The sequence below is a fragment of the Phodopus roborovskii genome, unplaced genomic scaffold, assembly GCF_943737965.1.
Source record: "Phodopus roborovskii unplaced genomic scaffold, PHOROB, whole genome shotgun sequence".
NCBI classification, from domain to species: Eukaryota; Metazoa; Chordata; class Mammalia; order Rodentia; family Cricetidae; genus Phodopus; species Phodopus roborovskii.
The window spans coordinates 49,026,680-49,047,445 of record NW_026126480.1 but is presented as its reverse complement, the minus strand read 5'-3'; the positions used below and the strand labels follow the sequence as shown (position 1 = coordinate 49,047,445).

At 47.1% G+C, this 20,766-nt stretch overlaps 1 protein-coding gene across 2 annotated transcripts in view; it reads right to left on the bottom strand.

Annotated features, from left to right (window-relative positions):
* Nucleotides 1-1,623: 1,623 nt before the first annotated feature.
* Nucleotides 1,624-20,766, bottom strand: part of Ap2a2 (adaptor related protein complex 2 subunit alpha 2) — a 64,914-nt gene continuing 45,771 nt past the window's right edge. The window contains exons 7-22 of one of the 2 annotated variants that reach the window (XM_051193395.1): nucleotides 20,000-20,108; nucleotides 18,307-18,457; nucleotides 17,016-17,184; nucleotides 15,512-15,649; nucleotides 13,629-13,811; nucleotides 13,064-13,161; nucleotides 12,598-12,829; nucleotides 12,331-12,504; nucleotides 9,607-9,770; nucleotides 7,068-7,150; nucleotides 5,347-5,436; nucleotides 3,995-4,118; nucleotides 3,187-3,303; nucleotides 3,009-3,078; nucleotides 2,796-2,930; nucleotides 1,624-2,039 (exon numbers count right to left, since the gene is read on the bottom strand). In XM_051193395.1, coding sequence (XP_051049352.1) covers nucleotides 1,962-2,039; nucleotides 2,796-2,930; nucleotides 3,009-3,078; nucleotides 3,187-3,303; nucleotides 3,995-4,118; nucleotides 5,347-5,436; nucleotides 7,068-7,150; nucleotides 9,607-9,770; nucleotides 12,331-12,504; nucleotides 12,598-12,829; nucleotides 13,064-13,161; nucleotides 13,629-13,811; nucleotides 15,512-15,649; nucleotides 17,016-17,184; nucleotides 18,307-18,457; nucleotides 20,000-20,108 — 2,115 coding nt within the window. In that variant the 3' untranslated portion in view covers nucleotides 1,624-1,961. The remainder of the gene's footprint in view (nucleotides 2,040-2,795; nucleotides 2,931-3,008; nucleotides 3,079-3,186; nucleotides 3,304-3,994; nucleotides 4,119-5,346; nucleotides 5,437-7,067; nucleotides 7,151-9,606; nucleotides 9,771-12,330; nucleotides 12,505-12,597; nucleotides 12,830-13,063; nucleotides 13,162-13,628; nucleotides 13,812-15,511; nucleotides 15,650-17,015; nucleotides 17,185-18,306; nucleotides 18,458-19,999; nucleotides 20,109-20,766) is intronic. The other variant, XM_051193396.1, reaches the window with a different exon arrangement.

The following is a 20,766-nucleotide window of genomic DNA, read 5'->3' as shown; positions in this document are numbered from 1 at the left end:
GAGCCCATGGGTCCTGTGTGTTAGAGTGAATCTTCCAGGTACAGACTTCAGTGGAACTGTAGCCACCAGATTTCTGGCAGTGTGTGGACCCAGGCTAGGCTCAACACACCCAGCACCACACAGACAGAGCCAAGACAATCACTTTCTGAGGTAACCCTGAATTGAGAGGTAGCTAGCACTCCAGGGTCCTTCATTCTTGAGTTGTACTCAATTCCAAAGAGCACGGACTGAGGGCAGTACAGAACACTCCCCACAAAGATCACACACTTGTTCCAGTTTCCTGTCCTAGAATTTATTTTTTTCCTCTGAGAACAAGCACACTGTACTGATGGAGGCCCAGGAGTCACAAAGGGCGGGCTTGTGCCCCAACAGCTTCCACGTGCTGGGGCACTACTGATCTAGACACCATCACTGGGTAGCACATGGTACATAAGCCACAGCCACACAGGTTGAGCTATCCACATGGTCCTTGCAGTAGTGCATGGATTGTACATAATGGAGAGGCACACTGTCAAGCTACTGGAGCAAGTTAACTCCAAAGGCTCACTGTGGCCACAGCTAGATCATCCTCCTACAACACAGGCCTGTGCCATAGCAAGTGTGGATCACAACACCCAAGGGCTTCCTGGAACACAAGGGTCAGCACAGCGGTATTGGTTGGTTCGGAAACTAACTGTCTGGGCTGTACAGAGTGGGGGGAGCTTGAGTGGGATAGGAACCCTGCTACTGTCCTCAAATCCACCATGGCAGGTTGGTAACCTGAGGCTGATGCAAAAAACAACAACAACAACAAAAAAAAAACCTCATGCATATGTGACCACACAGTGCTCTAGTGAGCAAGGGGCATCAACACTGCTTGTCTAAGTACAGATAAATCTGTATGGTTGAGTCTACAGCAATCCTGGGCATCATCTCAAGGCAGAGTACAGGGTCCCAGCCTGGAGTCCCAAGGCTCCTGACATGGTCTATGCACTTCCCTGATGGGCTGCACATACAGTCCAATGTCCACAAGAGGTTAACTAACAATTGAGCTGCCAGTGCTCAAGCTAGAAAGTCCAGTGCATCCTTAGCACAGCACCTGCCTGGTCTGCATTCTCACCCCAGCCTCTCACTCCATTACCACACTTAGGGCCTCCCTTTTCCACCCAACCAACAAGGGCTTCACAGAAGTGAGAATGCAATACTGGGGTACCAACTAAGACCCTCTGGAGAGAAGCACACCTTATGAATTATTACTTTACCTCCAAACCCATTAACCTTCAAGTCCCCACAGGGACAGTATATTCATTCATTAAAAACAAAAGATGGGTGATGTCCATGTCAATAGGAACCTCTATACCCACCATGCTGCAAACCTAAGGTCTCATATAAGTGGTCAAATTTTTAAACTGTCCCTTCAAGAACACTGGTATGCTAGGCACAGGATCCTACCATGAGCAAGGCATGGAGTTTGCCAACAGTCATAAAACACAAGCACTTCAGCACTATCAAATAGTGCTATAGAAAACCACATGGACTCTGTTCAGCCCATGAGGTCACACACCTCTAAGCCAATGGTGTCACTACCCGGCATGGCCACACAGACCTGTGTTAACCCTATAAGCACATGGAGCTGTGTCTGGATTCTGAGAATGAGTCAGTGGCATTTTAATAAAATTTGAACAAAATTTCCACTTTCGTTCAAACTTGTAATTTCCCTTTAATTTGTAGGTTGAACTACAGGGCTGCCTTGATTTTCCAGGCCCAGGCACCCTTCTTTGATGGGGCAGGCCTGCTGCAGCCCTTCTCAAACTGTGTCCTGCATTATCTCCACACCCAAGGGGCTGGCTGTAGGTGTAGGACTGAAGGTGCCTTGAGTGGCAGTTTTCAGACAAGGGGTGTTTATCTGCAGTGTGGTACAAAGACAAACGGTAGAGACAAGAAGACGCACAAACAAGGAGCCTGATCTTCTGGCCCGTGGATTAGAACTGTTCCGACAGCAATTCACATAGTCTCTGAGAGACGGTGTCTTTGCTGGTACGTAGCGTGAGTCGGTACATCTGAAATAGAGAGAGCAGCAGGGTGAGCTGGCACTAAGCTCCAGGTTCTTAGCAGGCAGGTACTTTTGTGACCTAGGCCCCGACATTCACAGCAGCCCCTCCTGAAGCAGCACTGTTTCACTAGTAAAAATAGAAAAGTCTAATAAAAGCAAATAGGGGAAGAGCGCGGGGGGGGGGGGGGGGGAAGGGAGGTGCAAGTCAGCCACTTTTTATTTTGCTCTTTTGTTTTGTATTTTGAGACACAGTCTCACTGTGTAGCCCAGGCTGGTCTTGAACTGGTTTTCCTCCTGAGTACTGAGATTACAGGCACATACCACCATACACAACCAGCTTGAGAGCTTCTCATCAAGTTAACTATGCACCACCCTTTGAGCTGACCACTACACTCCCCAACCTGCCCAAGTGTTGTGAAAACAAGTATCCATACACAATAGAATACACAGACTAGAGTCTCTAGAGGAACACTGCTAAAGCAAGCAGTGATGTATACCACATTCACAGAGGGAGGCAGAACAAGACCTCACTAGAAGAGCTAAACAAACACAGCTCATGGCTAGGCTGCTACATAGACAATGTGGTGGCATGCCAGGCTTTCTGCGAGGAGAGGGAAATCTATGTGCTCTGATAACAAGTAGCCATCTAAGTGTCTACACTGCTACCATGACCAACAATAGTTAGAATCTGATTATCTCTAGAAACTTGTCCGAAATAAAAAGCAATATGATCATATCCATTCTCCTATTATGGAGACCTCACCTGAGCTTGCAGATTTGGTTCCAGGCGCAGTAAACAGCCAATCTGGGTGGTTTTGGTATGTATTATGCCAGCACCCACAAAATTTGCAGGGTTTGGATCAACTTCCTCAAGGAGTGCAGAACCAAATCCAATAATCTACACAGAACGAAGAGGTAGGTCAGAACACACTGGTCACAACACTTGCCTCAGCTACATCGCCATACAACCCTTTACCTTTGCTTTAGTGATCTCTGTATCCATTGGATGCTTTGCTTTGAAGATATTCTGCACTTCTTGCTGTGGACTATGAAAAACAACAAGTTAGTACTAAAAGCCATGCTGAGACCCATAGAGTATCCTGTCCAGGGACAGTCCCCCATTCTCCCCTCCACCCATAGTACAGCCCTCTCACTTGCTCAACTGCTTCCAACGTTGAAAGAAATCCTGAGAAGCCATTTCTGTGGGCTGGAAAAATTTGTTGAGCGTGATGGGCAGCTTAACAGACACATTCTGGAAGGTACCACCATACCTATAACAATAGAAACATGTTATGGAGAACAAACGCCTGGCCAAAATGTTCCAGTTGGTGAGTCTTCAGGCTTAGAGAAAGGCTATGTGGCCATCCACCCCAATAATAGCCAAAAGACTGCATTCCTGGAGGGGCTAAGCCACACCCTCCAGTTACAATCTATGTCTCCCTTGGAGAGCAAAGGACCAAGCCACTGCTTTGTGCCAAGTGTCAGAGGACCATTCCTTTCAGTTCTACTCCTTTGGCAAATGAAGACCCAGGACAGGCCCAAGTAGACTATCAAATCAATTAGCCTGTAGCTCCCCAACAAGAAACCACTGTAATGACTAAAAAGAAGGCTACATACTATGACCCAGAAGTCTAGCTCCAAACCAGCTACTACCATCCTTATCCTTCAAGATGTCATTTTGAGCCAGCCTAAGCAGACAGCACAGAGTGCCTGGCTCTTCCACTTCTCACCACAAAATCACCTGGGTCAGAAATAGCCTAACTTGCAGACCACACAGGAAACTCAAACCCCATGAGTACCATATGCCATGGTCACAGAAGCCAGCTCCCTCTCCACTTGCTCCTATACTCTGGAAGCTTATGGCAGCACTGTGCATGCACAGTGGCACAGCAGTAACCAATTAACTTCCTTGAGGAGAAGCACACAGATTGGGAAAGGACACAGGAGGCACACAGTCCTCACCTGAACTGGATGTTGAGAACAGGTGCCTCTGTGAAATCAGATACACACTCAATGTTGACCACCTGTTGCACCTGTGCGCCCCCATCCACAGTTGGGTCCACGGGCTTGGTCTGCAGGTTCAGATGTGAGTGCATTAAGGAGTCTAGGCAGGCAGGGAGAGTGGGCCCAGCACAACCAGCCCACAACAGAATGCAGCAGAGGCCCCTACATATCACACTGCCAACATCATAAACCAGAGCTATTGCCAATCTGCCCTTCCACCATTCAACATGTCCCACTGGCCCAGACCACCCACAGTCATGGAAGTTGTCCAATAGCTGCACACTGGCCTTGGCACTGAAGAACTGAGCTCTGCGACTATGTGCTCAGCAGAAGCCATGCCTGCTAACTCAAAGGCACAGCTTTACACATCAGTGTAGCACTGCACCTATGCAAGCCAGAGAACTAAAACATCTGAATAGGAGTCTCTAGGCTCACTGTAACACCCTTGCATCCAGGATCCATGCAACCATAGCAGAAACTGGGTAGCTTCCACTTTCCTCTGTATTCTGCATGGCAATCTACGCCCACAGCTCATGACTCCTTGGAGCCCAGGGGAAGGAGACACAGACAGTAGTTCTGTATGCATCAGTCCTTGTGTGTACATCAGGGGAATGCTGGAGATGGAACCAGGTTCTTGCTTAGGCTGCATAAATGTACAATCTACCACTGAACCACATCCCTAAACACCACAGCAGTGTTTCTGACTTGTTTCCAAATGGTTCTATATTTAAATATATCATCTCCAAATGAACACAGATACACTACAAAGATGACACTCATTGTTATACATACTATGTGCTGAGCCCAAGGCATAAATGCCTGGCCATTGTGGACCCTGGTCTGCACACTGTTAGCAGACCCCAGCTATCCCTCTCTCACAGCTCCTCAACTGAAGCCATCCAACATTCCTGACCATTCCCAGTGGCCATATGGAGCCGTCCTCTGCCTAAGCAAAGGATGTGCCAAGGCACACATAAGCTCAGCAGGCATGAGAAGATGTTCCACACTGGCTAGTTACCACAGGATCACTCTCCTTTGGCCACAGCTCCTTTTGGGGGAACTTCACAGGGTAAAGGCCACAGGAGAGCAAAACAAGCAAAAGGAGTGACTCACATAACCAGATGAAAGGAAGAGCTAGCTGTGTGGGTGGTATCTGATGCACCATTGGTTCAACTCAAAGAAAAGGCCCCTGATTTTACTGAGCCATGGAAAACATTGCCATATGAACAAAATGCAGCCCCCCCCCCAAAGCTTCGTCTAACCCCAATTATTGTCTGTCTATCCGAGAGCCTAGAGATAATCAAGGATATTAGCCTGAAGGTCGTCAGCACAGATTAGTGTTGGAGTGAAGTTTAGGAACTGTGTGGAGGTCTTGTTACCATAAAATATGAACATTCGGCCTAGGAAGAAACAGATAGTTTTATTTTATACATTATTGTCACATTTATCATGAATAGTCAGTCAAAAAGTGGCCCCTGTAATTCTCAGTTGAATGCATTTATTGTGAGCTGTTGGCTCATTAACTGTTGCTATCTAACTTTTTGTTTAACCAAATAGTTGTTTGGTCTCACTATGCAACTTACTCTGGCCTAGAAAACCCCCTATGTATTCCTGGCTGGCCTTGAACTCATGAGAATCCTCTAGTCTTCGCCTCCCAATACTAGAATTATACACACAAGCCATCAGACCAAACTTCTAGTTTAAAAGCAGCACAGCAGATGGACACAGAAACATTCACCTGTCATCCTAGTATTTGAGAGACAGAGGCAGAAAGATCAGGAGTTCAAGGCTAGCCTCAGTTACATAGTACATTTAAGGACAGCCTGGGCTACATGAAAACCTGTTTCAAACACAAAACTAAAGCCAAATTTAAAAAGATAGCAAGGCAAGACTTTAGGGGGAATAGGGTTTATCATCTCTTCTGCAAACTACAACCAGAACCACCAACACCAGGTTTGGAGGTTCGGTGGCACAAACGGAACACCGGGAGCCTTCTGAGGATCAGCCTGCCCTGTGGTGACCACAGTGAGACCCACCCACATATCTTCCACTTGTGTCTACCATCTAACCCACTCACTGGTACCAACAGCCAGGACTGTCCTTCAAACATGACCAACCAGGACATGCTCCCTATACCAACTGGCCAAATCCTTTTGACACTTACACCCTTAGAGCTCTACCTTAGAGTTCTAAAAGGAAACCAAACACCCAAAGTTCTAGAAAAAAGAGCAATGTAGCTTCCCTCCTCAATCAAACCTGGTGAAATAAGCCTGACAAGGGGCAAAACCTTAGCCAAATCAGGCACAGAGGGCACTCATGTCAGCCCAGCATCTCTCAGAGAAATACTACTGGTCCCCAGCATTCCACAGCTCTTAGACTTCCACACTTCTACTCCCTTTCATATACCACGAGCCCTTAGTAGCAACTCCAAACAGTTTGGTGGGCAAAATGTTTTCCCTTCAGCACTCTAATAATTCCCTTTCTTTTTAATTGTGGTAAAGTACATATATCTTAAATCATGTCAGGTGCATGGCTTAGTAATGCATAGCCATCTCCACCATCCAATTCTCCATGTTACTTTTCAGGGTAAAGATTACAAACATCTCTTATTACATAATTTCCCCTAATTCCTTTTGGATTTTTTGTTTGTTTGTATGTATGTGTGTGTATATGTGTGTGTGTGTGTGTGTGTGTGTGTGTGTGTATATATATATATTTTTTTTTTTAAAAGACAAAAATCTTATACTATTGTCGACGCTGATCTGGAACATATGACAATCACCCTGCCTCAGTCTCCCAAGTGCTAGGACTAGAGATGTAAACACTACCCCAGCCTTTAAAATTTTTTGTTTGGTTGGAGGAGATCTTGTTATGTAACCTTGGGGTACCTGAAACATGCTATTTAGCCCAGAGTGCCCTCAAACACACAATTCTATCTCTGCCTCCAAATGCTGGGATTACAGATGTGTGTCACCATGCATGGCTATTTCCAGTAATTTCTAAAGATATTTTCATTAAGTAAAACACATACCTAAATTCTGCCGAAATTCAGACTTAAGTCCAATTTGAAGTAGCTGGTTTTCAAACAACACACCATTATTTTTGCAAACAAACCTAGGAGAAAGGATAGTGAAGGTTACTCAGAGTCACCCACAGGAGCAGAAGAATTTTTTTAGAAAGGGCTAAAATATGTCTGTGGCGACAGGGAAAGATAAAGTGGAGAAGCTTCAAGGACCTTACTTTTAATGATCTATATAGAACTGCAGACAGAGCCAGCGTCTAGTGGCAAGCTTCCTCAGGTGCCACTCAAAAACAGATGGTGTCACCTGTGACTGTCACCCAGGGAGGTAGGTCTGGGGTGAGGAGGTAGGATTGGTGGTATGCAGAGGGTGCAGTTGGTCCTTGGGTGACTGAGACAGTGACATGTAGCAGCACACCTAAGTAGACTCAGGGACCAAGGTGAGTAACCTCTGCCCTAGATCATAATCAATCAACTCCACCAACTTTCCCACAGTTATCACTCTAGGATATGTAAGAGCTGTTTCCTTGCTGTGAAGACATCACATTGTGCCTGGACACTCAGGCCAGAGAGGCTCTGCTAGCCCCACGAGCAATGGAAAGAGTCCCCTCTGAACACACCAAAGGCCCAAATGCTACCAGCTCTTCCAAGTCATCCAGGCCACAACCCAACAACTATCTACCCAGCTCTGGCTACAGGGAGATGTCCCAAAATAACTCGCTGTCTATTCAGTGTAAGAAACTGAGCAGGTGGATGGATCTCTGTGAGCTCGAGGCCAGTCTGGTCTACAAAGTCAGTTCCAGGACAGCCAAGGCTACACAGAGAAATCCTGTCTTGAAAAACAAGAAAGGAAGGAAGGAAGGAAGGAAGGAAGGAAGGAAGGAAGGAAGGAAGGAAGGAAGGAAGCATTTTCCCAACACTTTGGAGAACATATAACAACGCATATGAGAGTGACTGTTCCCTTGTAGGATGTAGCTGGGAAGCAGAGCCACAAGCCTAACTTGAGGCTCCAAACACTAGCATAGGGCCCACCACCCTTGGCCAGCACCCTACCCAGGCCCAACTTGGATGTTACTCAAGGAGACTGAGCAGATGATATTGGGCTCACACACTTGGATCTGGGTATCAATCTATCATCCAAATGATAAAGAAGCCTTGCTATCCATGTATGGCTGGCTATTTCCAAAAGGTCACTTCAACTGCTCTTAACATAGGAGACCTTGCAAGTGAACAGTCACGTTAGTCTTATGAGGGATGTAACCTCCCTTAAGCCCGCTGCACTGCCCAAAGCAACAGGGGCTTCCATGATGCACCAAATAAACATCATGTGGTTACCCTGTGTGGCCACATCAAAACCAAGACAGGCAAATCCCTGCAAGGCTAGTGTCCTGAAGAACTGTCCCAGAACCTTAAGAGGTGGCTTCAAGGATCAGGCCAGCAGGCCAGGATAAGAAAAAAATAAAGGTGTATGACCTCCTGGTGTTGAAGAACATATACCAGAAGCTTACACCAACAGAGAAAGACTCAAACCTGCAAACAACTACCACCCACATTCCCCACCCCCATCTTTTCTCAGGACATCAGGGAATAGTTGACCCAGGGCCCATGCCTGTCATGGAGCAATGACAACAAAGCAAGGCTAGGGCGCTTCTGGATACAGAGCCTGTCAAAACTAAGGTGTATGTTGGACCCCATGTTGCCTCTGCAACAAGGGTCTGGGGAGCTGGGTTTTCCCCAGCTGTCAAACAACAAGTTCAGCAATTCTCAAGCCATCAGAGGTCTGTTCACAGACCAAAGAGGAGCCTGCACCAAACATGAACTCCAAACACACATTTCCTAACAGGAAGGAAGGATCATGTGCAAAATGAATACAAGGAAACGAAAACTCTAAAACCACAAGAATCCTGGTATCATCTCCAAGCAGGAAACAAAGGATATCATATGATGCATTCTAATCTGCCCCAGATAAAACCCACTGTCACAGGAGGCTACAAGTGAGGAGCCTCACATCACCCAGGAACCAGAACACAAGCGGGGTAAGGACAGCAGGGGGAGCTGGCAAAATCAGCCAACAAGAAGGAAAGTGATCCCAAACCTTTCATAGTAGAAAACAGATAAAGTAGCTAGACAAGGGCATGTAAGCGGAAGACACCTATGGAGTCAGCGAGAAAGAGTAAGGCAGGCACTTGAGACTGTGGTGAAAGGTGGCTAGTTATGCACAGAGCTGAAGGGGATTTCCTTAAAAAGGGTATATGCCAGAGGAAGACAAACTGACCGGGCTGAAACCACAAGGGACATGGGGTGGAGTTGGGGGATAAGTGGGAAGAAGAAAAAGGCTCAGAGTATTTATCAAATGTCTTAAAGAAACGAAATTGTAAAGGTACCATCGACTCCAAAGTAAAGCACAGCCATTCACATACTCTCTGTCTGCAAGAAAGCCAGCCCCTCTCTAATAGCACCCGTTAGGTGCTAGAGACTAAGCACAAATCACCCATGAGGTAGGTAGAGCTCCCGCCACACCTCCCAGGCAGTACTCAAGACACTGGGCTACCTGGCAAAGTTGTCTTCGGAGCCGGGTGCAAGAGGTGCAACTGCAGAAGCTGAGTCTGAGAACACGTCCACTAGTAGCCCACCGCCAGAGGAGGGAGGGGGCCCTGTGGGAGCAGGGGGAACAGCCCCCAGACCCAGCAGGTCTGCTGACGGGGAAGGTGTAGACTGGAAGATAAGAAAAGGGAATATCAGCATGGATACTGGGATGCTTAAGACCCACACAGCCCTGTGTCCACTCCTAGGTCAAGTAATGGGGTGGTGGGAGGAGGGGGGACAGTGAGCAGTCCAGAGACTGCAGACCAGGAAGAGAGGGCTGCTGGCCACCTACAAAGTAAGCCTACCCGTGAGCCCAGATGAAGAAATTCACCTCATAATACCATCATAGTTTCACACAACTAGAAAAATCGTCTGCATTTCCCCCCACAAATGCTATTTGAACAAAACAACAAAGTTCTAAAGAAAAGTTTTGCCATCAAAAAGGTTGAAATGTACAGGTTAAGAAACAAGTCCATGCACGTTACTTTCAACTGTTCAAAAAGAGTAAGGTTTGCATATGGTGGGAGCAGGATAGGGAGTTCAACGTTATCCTCTGCTACACAGCGGGTTCTAGGCCAGCTTGGGCTGCACAGTGAATTCCAGGCTACAGTATGAAGACATGGTTCCAGACAAACAACAGAAAAGTTTTGGTGTGTTATCTACTGAGTTTAACAAGGGCCATCAGTATGACCATGGTTTTAGAGCTATTTATTGGAGCCTGGTGGGCTCAGCAGTGGATGCAAAAGTGAAGACAATGACTCCACCTTTCCCAGAAATCTATCAATAGCCGAAATTCATCAGTAATGGTCAGAGCCCTTTGCATCCGTCCCTCATCTGCAAGTGATTGTTGACAGGAATGAAAGAAAGGAACATGCAGGAAGGAAAGTGGACAGAAGGGGTAAACGGGAGATAGAAGGGTGGGAAGAGAGTAATCAGTATGTATTTGTATTATACACATGTATGAAATTATCAAAGAACAAATTTAATTAACAAACCTATAAGATTAAAAAAAAACGTAAAGAAAATAAAAAGATGCAAAGGTAAGCAAGCAGCTTGCTAGGATGCCTTCTCCCTTCAGCATTAAATCTGGTTCCTTTATGAAAGGAAGCAGATAAGTACATAAACTTCTTAGAAAACCCTTGCTTTTCAGTTCACGCAAAAGCATTAGAGCCCTTGAAGCTGGGGCAGTGGTGGTACATACACTTAACCTTAGCACTTGGGAGGCAAAGGCAGAAAATCTCTGAGTTCAGGGACAGCATGGTCTACAGAGTGAGTTCCAGGACAGCCAGGGCTACACAGAGAAACCCTGTCTTGAGGAAAAAAGGGAAAAAAAAAAAAAAAAGAGGAGGAGGAAGAGGAGCCCTTAAAGTCATTACTACATCACACAGTACAAGGGCTGGTCACCCCACATTCATTCCCCAGACCTGACTTACCCAAAGGTGCCCTTGCCATACCACACCTGACTCACACACCTGTGGGCTGGCCACAGAACTCCTAAGGCCAATCTACACATGTGGGGTGCAACAGACATGAGACCCTGTATTCAGGAGTCACTATGAATGACATTTGAACATCCCACTGGTCATTTACAAATGCAAACATCAGGGAACGAGATCCTGAAACCATTCTAATATAGCACATCTTGTGCAGAGTGGGTGCTCGGTGGCTGCATGCACCCTGCACACAGGTGGCCATCATCTATCCCAGCCACAAGAACTCCTTCAAGTAGGGCCAGGCCTTCGAGTGTGCCCCAGTAAAGAATCTGAGTGTAGAAATATATTAGCAGGGAAGCTAAAATATTTATCCTTTGAAACAGGTGTGATATGCTGTGCTTTTTATAAGTTCATGTGCAGGCATGTGAGTATGTGTATGAAAATTATTTCAAATAAATGAGACACTCAGTCTTTGCCATGCAAGGGGCACAGGTATAAGTGACAGCCTTGCCAGGCCTCAGGCCAGGAATAAGCCTAATTGCTGCTGCTGGCCAGCACAAAGAAGGAAACAGGGAAGCTAGGGACAGAGTGAGCTCCTGGCCCCCTTCATTTGGCTACAAAACCCTTTCAAAAGGGCTACCAAAAGTAGCAACACAGATATCCTGTCACAGGTGGTCTCCCACCCTCCCACCCCGCCCCAAAGGGGACAGGGTCAGGGAGCGGCTGGCCAGAAAAGAACTAGAAAAGAACTGGTTATCACAGCATCTGATGAAACACATCTACAGCAGCACAAGCAAAGGCTACCACAAGACCACACTTGTAGTCCTGTTTTAGTTGAATGAAGAAAGACGGTAATGAAGTGGTCCAAATGGCATTTCCCACCAATGAGCATCAGATGTTGCATTCTTACATCCACAGGAATACTTTCATTGTACCACATCAAGGGGAAGTGTGCTCTACTTCAGTCACTACAGGAAACCTCCAAGAAGAAAGGAAAGGCAAGCCATTCTAAGTCTTGGGTCTAAAATTAAGTCACCACAGAGAGCCATAGGTGCTGGCTGGTTCCAAGAAGCCATTAACCTGGTCTCACAGGCTGCCCTGGAGACCCTAGGCTCAGGAATACACATGTCCAGCACTGGACTCCACTGGACAGTTAGTACCTATCCACAGCTTTCCCACAGACACCAGCCCTGCCATTCCCAACCCTGGGGTATGAAGCCCTGATGGGCGCCAGGAACACAGTGGCAGGGACCCACCGCAGCACTAGTGCTGGCTGGAACGGGTTCAGGGCCCCCATTCACGTCCATGCTTCGCTCACGCTTGCTCTCCTCCAGGTCAGTCACTGTGCTCGGGCCCTTCTTCTTCTTCAGCTTGGCCAAGATGGAGGACTCACGCTCAGGAAAGGGTGGCATTTCCTCCAGGACAGTCGCCTAATAGAAGGACAAAAGGTTGGTGTGGCCATCCTGGCACCCAGTACCAGCCCAGTGGCCCCAGTCCCGAACAGCCCTGCCAGAAGCCCGCACCAGGATATCAGTGCTGGCCACAGTACTCAGCCGCAGGTACTCCACAGCCCGCTGTTGCAGCTCCACATCTGCATTCTTCAGTTGGCTGTCACTGCGTAGCACGTCCTGAATTGTAGCCTTTACCTCTGGAAAGAGGTTCACGAACTTGATGTAGGTGGACAGCAGGAGCGCCCGGGTGGGGACGCTGCACAAGTGGAACTTGGAGTGGAGCAGGTTGAACTGGATCAGAGGGCTTGAGAGGGGTAGAGAGCAGATGTGGAGTCACACTATCTCATCTGTCCCATGTGCTGCCTTGTGCTCAGCCTGCACCTGCAGTGGGGACCCTATGCTAAACCTTGCCTCTTTAAGGAAGACACACTGCCAGCTCCCAGTGTAAGGGTTTCCTCCTCCCTCAGGATGTCAAAGCAGTGTAGGGAACAGGGCAGTCCAGTGCAGTACATACCCCTGGTTCCCTGGGATCTTTTACCTGGATCGTGGGTCCCCAGCTATCAAGTTTCCAAACTCCCCCAAGATGTAGCCGCCCACTTTGACCAAGTTCTCATGACACGCTGGAGCCTGTAATGCCTGTGGAACAGGAAACACCAGGAACTAGGCCACAGAAGAGCTAGCTGCCACGAAGTAAAGCCACAGCAAAGATAGCTGACCCCTTCCTTATATTTTGAAGTCAGTGACAGCTTCCCCGCAAAGCCTTGGCAGACCCTGCCTTCCTACGCTGGCTACAAATGCCAACAGCAGAGAGCCCGGCAGCAAGACCAGTGACTGTCCCTAGAGACTCCTGGGATACAGCAGATATATGATGTCCCTCATACACAAAAGATAATAGGTCGCTCAACAGCCCCATCAGCCCTAATATGGTTTTGGAGATTAGGGTGATAGGAAACTGCAGCTTGATGGGGGGCATTAGTTCAAGAAGGGCATGACCACAACCAGGACCAAGAAAGGGGGAGAAGCAACATCTGAGGCCCATCTCTGTCCCCTCAAGCTTAGACACCATTGTACCTAGTGAGGATGCACACCCTTCCCCACCATACCTCAAAAACAGTCTTGGCAGCATAACCCTGCACATCATCACGGTTGATGACAATCTGGATGACACGGTACCACACCTCTTCGCTCACATAGTCGCCTGCGATGCGGATGAGGTTGAGGATAGTGTCCACATACCAAGTGTAGTCCACTGCATACTTCTCAGCTAGGATGGCCACCTTCAGCACCTGCAGAGAATACAGGGCCCTCAGGCAAATGCTACCAAAGCTACTGAACACACTTAAGAATAGGCTGGCACACAGTCTATGCCAGGTTGCAGAAGCACGTAAAGCTTGGGGTGGACAGGAAACTTTCAGCAGATCTTTAGAGGCCCAGAGAGTGGAGAGCAGCTGACTCAGGTGAGGAGAGCTGGTCAACTTTGGGGACACAACAGTTTAACAAGGGGGAACAAGATGCTAACACTCAAGTAAACCTGCTGAGGTCAGCCACACCCCAACGCTGCATCATCTTACCTCCCTGACTCCATAACAACTTCTAAAGTATGGTGATTTGAATGAGCCTATGCATGGTCTCCAGTTAGTGAAACTATTTGGGAAAGCCTTGGAGTGGGTGTGGCCTTGTTGGAAGAGGTGTATCACTGGGGGTGGGCTGTGAGGTTTTAAAAGCCCATACCAGGCCCAGTCTGGCTGCAACTTGCAAGCCATATAAGTTACTATCCCAGCAGCCATGCCTGTCTACCTGCCACCATACTCCCCACCATGATGTTCATGGGCTAACTCTCTGAACTGTAGGTAAGCACCTAATCAAATGCTTTTACTTCAAAAATTGCCTTGGTCATGGTGTCTCTTCACACTGACAGCATAGACATTAAAACCAACAATTAATAAATGGAGCCTAATGAAGCTTAAAGCTTCTGTATGGCAAGGACACCATCATTCCAGCAAAGCACAACCTACAGAATGGGAAAAGCTCTTTAACAATTACACATCTGACAGTGTATCTAAAACATAAAGAATGAAAAATGAACATTAGAAAAAAAACCCAATTTAAAAATGGGATACAGAACTAAACAAACAGTTTTCAAGAGATGAAACATAAATGGCTTTGAAATGCTCAATATCCTTAGCCATCCAGAAAATACTGTGAGATTTCATCTTACCCAAGTCACAATGTCCAAGATCAATCAAACAAATGATAGGCTGTCCTGGCAAGGATTCAGGAAAAGGGGAACATTTATTCTTTGCTGGTGGGAATGCAAACTTAGATTGCCACTAAGAAATCAGTGTGGCAGTTCCTCAGAACCTCAGGAAACTGGGAATAGATATATCTCAAAACCCAGCTATACAAGCCAGGTGTAGTGGTGCAAAACCTTCAATCCAAGCACTTGTGAGGCACACAGGTGGATCTCCGTGAGTTCAAGGCCAGCCTGGTTTACACAGAATTTCAGGATAGTCAGGGCTACATAAAGAAGGCATGCCTCAAAAAAAAAAAAAAAAAAAAAAAAAAAAAAAACAAGATCAGCTATAGCACTCTTGGGCATATACCCAAGAGACTCTATATTCTACTACTAGAGATACTTGTCCATCAACTAATGAACGGTTAGTGGGGTTTTTCTAGCTCCATCCATTTACCTGTGAATTTCATAATTTTATTTTTCTTAATAGCTTTGAGAATGCCCCCCCCACACACACACACACACAAATCAGCTCATGCTTGCCTGGCACAGATGACTACACCCTGCACTGTCAAATATCTACATTGGAAGGCCAGAGAGACAAGGAAGCTGATGCCAAGGAATCCTTTATCTAGTGTCTCATAGACACTCATGCAAGCCTGCCAGGCACTGAAAACTATGTAGGAATTATCCATTGGAACTCATGTCCACAGTAAGGAGCAGCTTGGGCAGCCCTCAGGCTGCAGGACTCACAATTTCCTCTCGGATGGAATAGTCAGCCGTCTCTAGGTAACTCAGCATTTCAGCCACAATTTGCTGGGCATTGCTGCGGTCACACATGGCGTAGAGCAGGTCCACTGCCCGCTGCCGCACACTCACGTCTCGCTCAGTCTAGGAAAACAAGGCAGAGTCAGAGCCACTTCTACAAAGTGGTGGACAGGTTGGACAGTGCCTATCCACTGCTATACGGGAGTCCATGAGCTAGCATCTATTTATTCCATAAGAGCTGTTTTGGGGTACCCTACAGCACTGTACCCATCAGGCGGGGTGCTCCCCTATCTCCAAATCTCTTACTAGGCCTTACTATCAATATATGGGACCCAACAACTTAGGCCACTTGGAACCCACACACAACTCATTGCCTTCCCCCTCATACTTAGTCCAATCAAGATAATCCAGTTCTATCTCTGTCCACTCTCCCTCCTCCCTGACTAGCTCTTCTGAGGACTACACTCAGGCCTAATGAGCAGGTGGTCACTAAGGCCTCTCCATTGTGTGGGCACAGGCCAGCAGCTTCCGTGTTGCCGGGGAGCTGGTTCCGAGGCATGTCCTTGGGCCCCTCTCCAGGTGGCATGGGAAAGAGATTCCAGAAACCCTACTACACTCAGTGCTTGAGAAAGGTGGTATAACTATCTCTCTCTCTGGCCCCTGCAGATGTAGAGAACAGTGCAGAGGGACCAAGGCAGGACACGGGTACCTAACAAGGGTTAGAGCAGCTTCAGATGAGAGCTGTCTTTGTGATCACAGATAATAACAAGAACAGACACCAATCAGGACTAGAAAGAATGCAATCTCATGTTCAAGACAGGTAACAAATGCCTACTGAGTTATACAAAAATAGAGATCAGGGCTAGACCTGCTTCACTGCAGCTTAAGACTTACCAAAATGAAGGGTCTGCACCCAAAGTTCCCTAATGAACTAGCCTAACAAGCAAGTACAGTGGACATTGTGTGCTGAGCCACAGAAGTACACCAGCAATGTTTTACACACTCAAAAGCAGGTATGAGGACAGGTAACCTCAGCTAGGCTCTTTAAATTCTGGAAGTTTAATCCTTAAAAAAAAAAAAAAAAAAAAAATCTAAAATCCTTGACAAAGTATTTTGCTTTATAAAAGGTTGTTTCCTGGAGATAAGTTCAAAATATTTCATATGTCTACCAAAGAAAACTACTTAAGTTTGCTGAACTATCTTGGATTGTAGGCAGGTGTCACATGAATTTATCCCATGGGACAATACTGTCACAAGGGAAACAAATTCAGATAAATGCACTTGGCTAGAACTCTGTTCCTGGGTGTTGTGTCCATGGGAATACCAGGGCTTCCCTGCAGGAAGATAGATAACTTTCTCATCTACCCCACAAGTCAGCAAGTGATAGGAGCCAAGCAAACACCCTAGGGTCCAAACCAAACAGCTTGAAGGAACTCAGGAGGCACCTCCTAATCTTCTGGCATCCACACATTACCAACAGGGAACACACCTTCAAGGCATTGATGACAGTCTCAATGTGGGTCTTTACGGCCTCGTGAGAGAACTCAGAGCTGGCCAATGTGCACATGCTCTCCAGAGCTAGGTATCGCAGGTTTGTCTCCCGGTGCTGCAGGAACTGGCCCAGCTGGTTGCAGGCACGGACGAGTAAGTTTGGTTCACTGCAAGGCACAGGGGACATGGTGAGGAGGGGAATATAGTCAGGGAGGGTTGGGGGCTAGAAAAAGAAAGAGGGCACAGTAAGGAGATGAGGTGAGGAGGAGGCACAGTAAGGAGGTAGTAGAGGGAAACGTGCAGTGAGAAGTGGGAGTGAGGAAGGGGCACAAACAAGGGTTGCTGTAAAGATGGCTACAATGAGGAGGAGCTGCAGTGAAGAAGGGCTGGCTTTCTAGTGAGTCTCCAGGATCTCTGCTACTCCCGAGTAGACTCCAGAAAGCTCTGGTAGAGCAAGGCTTGGGCTTTATTTTCTTCAAGTTGTGTCCAGAAAAGTGATTTGGACAGCAGCCAGCATGAAGCAGAGCTATACAGGAAATTGGACCAGGATAGGTCAGACAGTAAGTGGTGAGAGCTAATGGGGAACTCAGAATAAACCGTCACAATTCTTTCTTATATAAATTCCTTAAGGACAAATAAGATCTCCCTCACACTGCAAGTTTTGTTTTTAACAGTTCATTCTCAACCCTGCTCCAGTTTGACAGACTGTTTCTGTCACAGTAACATTCAACTAAATTATGTAGCAAAAATAGCTGGTTCCAAGCAGACTAGGGTTACTGTTTTCTACAGCCCTGCCCTTGAGCCTCATGCCTCTGGCCTAGACCCAGAGCACTGTGCCACAGGCATATACAAGGTCATACCACCAGGATAATCCTAAGACCAGAAACAGGCCTGTGCTACATATGACAACCACTGCCTGTGACCCAGCCATGGCCCTCTACAGGAGCTGGGAGTCATTACTATCATTGCCCCAGGAAACCCCAGAATACTGCAATGTGCCTCCCTGAGTAGCAAAGCTAACATCACACGGATGTTCCTTCCTTTCAGAGAAACCTCTTGGTGACAAGGACACACAAGCAGCTCTAGGGGAAGATGCCACAGCCAGAGAGGACGTCCTGGGGCCAGAGAGGGTACATGAGCTAGAGAAGCTCAAAGAGTCAGTGGTCTTACCTGACACAGGCCAAGCCTATTGGGGAAGTCATCTGTCAGCATCTGCACAAACAAGTGACACCAAGTGCCAGCCTCCACCTGCTATCTCTGAGAGTGACATGCTGCCAAGAGTGGCTCACCTGTCATGATGGATGATAAGGCTGATGGCCTCAAACAGCACAGCATTCTTGGCATTTGAGTGTTGGACCTTCTTAGACTTGGGTGGTTCCTGGGCCTTGTTCAGGATGGTCTCCAAGCACTCAGTCAGACGGCCACGCACCGCAGGGTCTTCTGGGCAAGACAAAACTGTTGGCTGGGCTTCTAGGCAATCACCCTACCAGCCTTACCCATACCTGGGCAACAGGCCTCCTACACTGTCCTATAGAGGTCTTTGACAGTTATTCCCAGCTGCAGATATGATTGGGAACATTTGTAAATTGAATGGGACAGCTCCCTGTTCCAGTGTCCATAAACATGGGGTGGAGATGTAGCAGCTGTGGTAGCCACACCTGCTTCTGATTCTGATGACACCAAGGACTTCCACTGAGACAAGAGCATGTTAGTCATAAAACCCAAGAATTATGGGCAAAGCATCTAAGAAGCTTCAGAGAGCAAGGAGACTTTTTTCTGTTATTACCTACAGAAATAGTGGAAATATACAACAACATAAAGAGAAAGAAATTTTTTTATTTAATTTCCTTCAAAGCAGAAGGAAAAGACAATATGTAAAAACTAAAGCCAGCCATGGTGGCACACACCTTTATTAGAGCACTTAGAAGGCAGAGGCAGGAGGATTAGGAGTCAAGAGTATATGGTAAGCTCAAGACCAGACTAAGTTACATAAGAACAAAAATATGGCCAGTGAGATGGCTTAGTGGATAAAGGCATTTGTCATCAAGCCGAATGATCTGAGCTCAAACCTCAGAACTACATGTGGAAAGAGAGAACCAACTCCCACAAGTTGTCCTCTGACCTCCACATGCATGTTGTGACACATGCACCCATAATACAGACACACACAGAGTGGTAGGAGCCAAGTGGTAGGAGGTGGCTATCCCAGCACTTAGAAGGCTGAGGCAGGAAAATTACAGTGAATTCCAGTACAGTCTGGGTGGTTCAATAAGAACCTATTGCAGCTGGGGTAGTAGCACATACACATACCCCTTTAATCCCAGCATTCAGGAGGCAGAGGTAGAAGGATCTCTGTGAGTTCCAGCCAGCCTGGTCTACAAAGCCAGTTCCAAGACAGCAAGAAATCCTATCTTGGGGGGGGGGGGGGGGGGAAGAACCTATTGCAAAAAAGAAGAGGAGGAGGAAGAGGACAGAATAGAACCCAGACTCCCAGTAAATTTTATGATCCTCAAGTAGTTGTATGTGGCTATATCTGCATGTGGGAGGGGTCAGCCTCAGGCTCCATTCCTCGGGAGCCATCCACATTTTTGAGATATGGTCTTTCACTGGGACATGAGTTTTGCCAGCAGCTTACACTAGATCCTCCTGTCTGTCTCCCTGATACTAGAATTATAAGCATGTACCACTAAGCTTGGCTTTCATGGTGGTGCTTTAAATTAAACTCAAGTCTTTCTGTCTTCCATGCCAACACTTCACTATCTTGAGCTCTCTCTGAAGCACCTAATAAACTTTTAAATCTAGTAAGCAAGATTTTGATCAACTAAGGAATTAAATTCTTCCTCATGAACAATCTGGGGTGAACTGAGACTGTGTCTATGGAGTAGGGGACTGCAGGGAATATCAAGAAAGGGGACATGGTGAATGTTATCTGGAGGTGGAGGTGCTTTAGGAAACACCTAGAAGGGCTGCAGGGAACATTACCTGGGGGTGGGTAGCATTGCAGCAGTCTCAGAAGTTTGACTGACAGCCAAGGAGCTGGGACAAAATAGTAAGTATAATCCTGAAGATCTGTTGATGCGGATGTCACAATCTGTAAAACAGGTGAGTGGGTAAGAGCTTCTGTCCTCAGGAGATTCCCTGGGGAACCCTTAGAAGAGTCACATTGGTTCCCTGGACCGTGCCTTCTGAGAATAATAGTTTGCAGTGTTAGCTTTTTTTTAATACTGTTTCCTGTCTCCCCTTGAAGAGAAGCTGGCATGGCCACATCAGCTCATACTGAAAGGGTTGGTGCACCCCTTTCAGAGGACAGCTCCAAAGGCTGTCACAAGGGCTCCGGTTCCCTGAGGTACAAACACTGACACCTGAAGAAGGAAATCATTCTTTCCTTTGTGGGCTGGGAAGCAACAACCAAAGAAGCTAATGTTCTGCTCCACATCCCACAGCACCCAAGCCTGAGCCATGCTGTGAGTTTGCTGAGCCAGACAGCACTTGCTCTACTTACAATCTCCACCTCCTAATCCAATATGGCCCCCAGCCCAGCTGTGACAACAGCCATTTCCAAAGTCAGCTCTGTGTCCTCTCTACCTCTTGTACCTTGTTGTTGTTGTTATTGTTTTGAAGATAGGGTTTCTCGTGCAACAATCCTGGCTGCCCTGTAACTTACTTTGTAGACCAGGCTGGCCTCAAACTCACAAAGGTCCACTCACTGGAAATTAAAGGCCTGTACCACCATGCATGGCTGCTTGTTA